The 2,637-nt window shown below is 35.7% G+C and overlaps 1 protein-coding gene across 1 annotated transcript; it reads left to right on the top strand.

Annotated features, from left to right (window-relative positions):
• Positions 1 to 1,408: 1,408 nt before the first annotated feature.
• LOC100052632 (olfactory receptor 6M1) lies at positions 1,409 to 2,377 on the top strand. The gene has a single exon (XM_005613431.3). The coding sequence runs from the start codon at positions 1,409 to 1,411 to the stop codon at positions 2,375 to 2,377; it is 969 nt and encodes a 322-aa protein (XP_005613488.2).
• Positions 2,378 to 2,637: the final 260 nt, after the last annotated feature.

Raw genomic sequence — 2,637 nt, 5'->3', positions numbered from 1 at the left:
TTTTTCTTATTGCATTCAAAGTGGTCATTATAAGAAATCACGGTGAAAACTCCAACTCTGATCCAAATTATTTCTCTTACTCATACCGTAAAGCAAATAATATGCATAACTCTGAAATTTATCTGTGCCCTTACTTGCTTCCTCATTATGCAGCAAACATTTAATAATAAAGAGAGTGAAAGAATGAACTAATAAATATTTTGGGTGAGGAAAAAAAGCAAAACATAAATTAAAAAATACAAAGTTTTTACTTATTTCCACTATTGACCCTCTGTGATGTAAATTTTAGCTAGCCTCTGCCACACACAACCATCACATCTACTGAAAAGTAGCAATACACATTCTCACTTATCTAAAATTACCCCTTCCAACACCTATGTATATCAAATTTTTATGTGTCATAATTTGAGATTGGAAATAACATTCTGATCCAAACTCTTATTTTTGCCTTTAATTGATAGACTTTATAATACAATATACATACTCCAAAATCTACATAGCCAGTAAATTAAAAAAAAAACCCAAAACTTATCCAGCAAGGTTCCTGTTTTCTCTGTAATTTGGCCTTGGATTTCTTGTATGAACTGTACAAAATTAGGCTTTTTCTGCTTCTCTTAAAAGTAGTCAAAATTCATAAGTTCAGTTTTGTATCCCTTTTGCTGAGTATTTTCTTTATTGTCTGAATTTCAAGATAAATATCATCAACACTGATAAAGTCATATGTTTTGTCCTTTCCCTCCTCTTGAAAGACCTGTGAGCATCTCGTTCACTATGAGATGTGATTATATATGGAGATTACATGAGGCTGACTTCCTTTAGTGGTCAACTGAACAATATAGATGTTGGAACTTGTAAGTCAAGGGTGATGAGCCTATTATGCAATCATATCCAGTTGTTTTTTTAACACTTTTTAAAAATGAAAATGATAAAAAGTCTTTAAAAGGCATTTTGTACATGCATATTAATATAGAATTAAACGTTATTGCAACTCTGTCTGCCAGAACTCTGAATGAATACCAGTACATCTGAATGGATTAAGGACACTGTGATGTGTCTATCCCAAAGAGCACTAAGAATGCATTCACATGACTTGTGAACAGCTGAATTCACTGTTAGCCTCCCCACACTGAGGGGAGCCCCACAGGTCTTTCAAAACAATAGTTTGTACAATCTTTCTGTAGAACTGATTCAGCTATTATGAGTGAACCTCACACTTGAGCTCTTACCTCTTGCACGGTTCATCTCAGGACCTGTTTATATCCTGGGAAAATAATATTTTCTTTTCATTATCATCCCTCTATTAAAAACAAAGACAGTTAATTGCTATAGGTGGAGTACTTCCAAATTTAAATGCAGGAACCAATGATAAACTTCTCTTTTTTATTATGCCACTGGAAGTGGGAACAGTATGGATCACAGAAACAAGACCAGAGTCACTGAGTTCATCCTTCTAGGGTTTCAGAATGAGAAAGAAGTAGAAATTTTTCTTTTTTCTGCATTCCTGCTCATGTACATGACATCTCTGATTGGCAACACCATGATCACCCTTTTGGTGTGTGGTGACTACTGTCTGCATTCACCCATGTATTTCTTTGTAGCCAATCTCTCTTTCCTTGAGATTTCCATCACCTCCACTGTAGTGCCTAAGATGCTGGCCAACATGTTTTCCCTCAGAAAAGCAATATCTTTTGTGGGATGTCTTACTCAGTCTTTCTTCTACTTTCTCCTGGGATCCACAGAATTCTTCATCCTGGCTGTCATGTCATTTGATCGATATGTTGCCATCTGCAACCCACTGAGATATGCCATCATCATGAACAAACAGACATGCATATTGTTGCTTCTGAGATCTTATGTGGGTGCATTTTTGCCAATTTTGGCATCATCAATTTTAACTGCACCTCTGCCCTTTTGTGGGCCAAATGTAATCAATCACTTCTTCTGTGACAGTGCCCCTGTGCTAAAGCTAGTCTGTGCAGATATCTCTCTGGCTGAGCTGGCTGACTTTATCTCCTCTGCTGTGTTGCTCTTGGGCTCATTGCTTCTGACTGTACTGTCTTACATATTCATTATCATTACTATCATTAGTATTCCCTCTGTCCAGGGATGGCAGAAAGCTTTCTCCACCTGTGTTTCACACATCACTGTAGTTACACTTTACTATGGAAGCTCCATCTTCATCTATGTCCATCAAAAAAAGGTCAGTGTGATGGATGTTAACAAATTTGACACAGTGCTGAACACAATTGTAACACCCATGCTGAATCCTTTCATCTACAGCCTCCGAAATGAGAAAGTCAAGGAATCCCTGAGAGATGCCATCAATAAATATGTAGGAATGCTAACAAATTTAAGATCTTTACGATCTCAAAAATGACCTTTTTAAACAAAGATATGTTCATGTCTGGAAATAAAATGATTTTATCATGTAACTATGTAAAAATTAATATTCTTGCATATGGAAAAATTTAAGAAAACATATATTACTTCCTAATCCCTGGTCAAGTTCGCTTAACAGTGACTCCTATAGATCAAAAAGTGTACACATCCATTCATAATACATACACATATATTTACAGGTATACGCTAATAAATACACATGTGATTATTATTATTTCCATTCTCATGTGTCTCCAG

Source organism: Equus caballus, chromosome 25 (genome assembly GCF_041296265.1).
Source record: "Equus caballus isolate H_3958 breed thoroughbred chromosome 25, TB-T2T, whole genome shotgun sequence".
Lineage (NCBI taxonomy): Eukaryota > Metazoa > Chordata > Mammalia > Perissodactyla > Equidae > Equus > Equus caballus.
Note: the sequence above shows the minus strand (reverse complement) of the source record. Positions and strands in the feature narration are given on the sequence as shown.

Bases quoted from the DNA above. Each gene is read 5' to 3' on its own strand.
- LOC100052632 (XM_005613431.3), top strand. From the start codon at position 1,409: ATGGATCACAGAAACAAGACCAGAGTCACTGAGTTCATCCTTCTAGGG.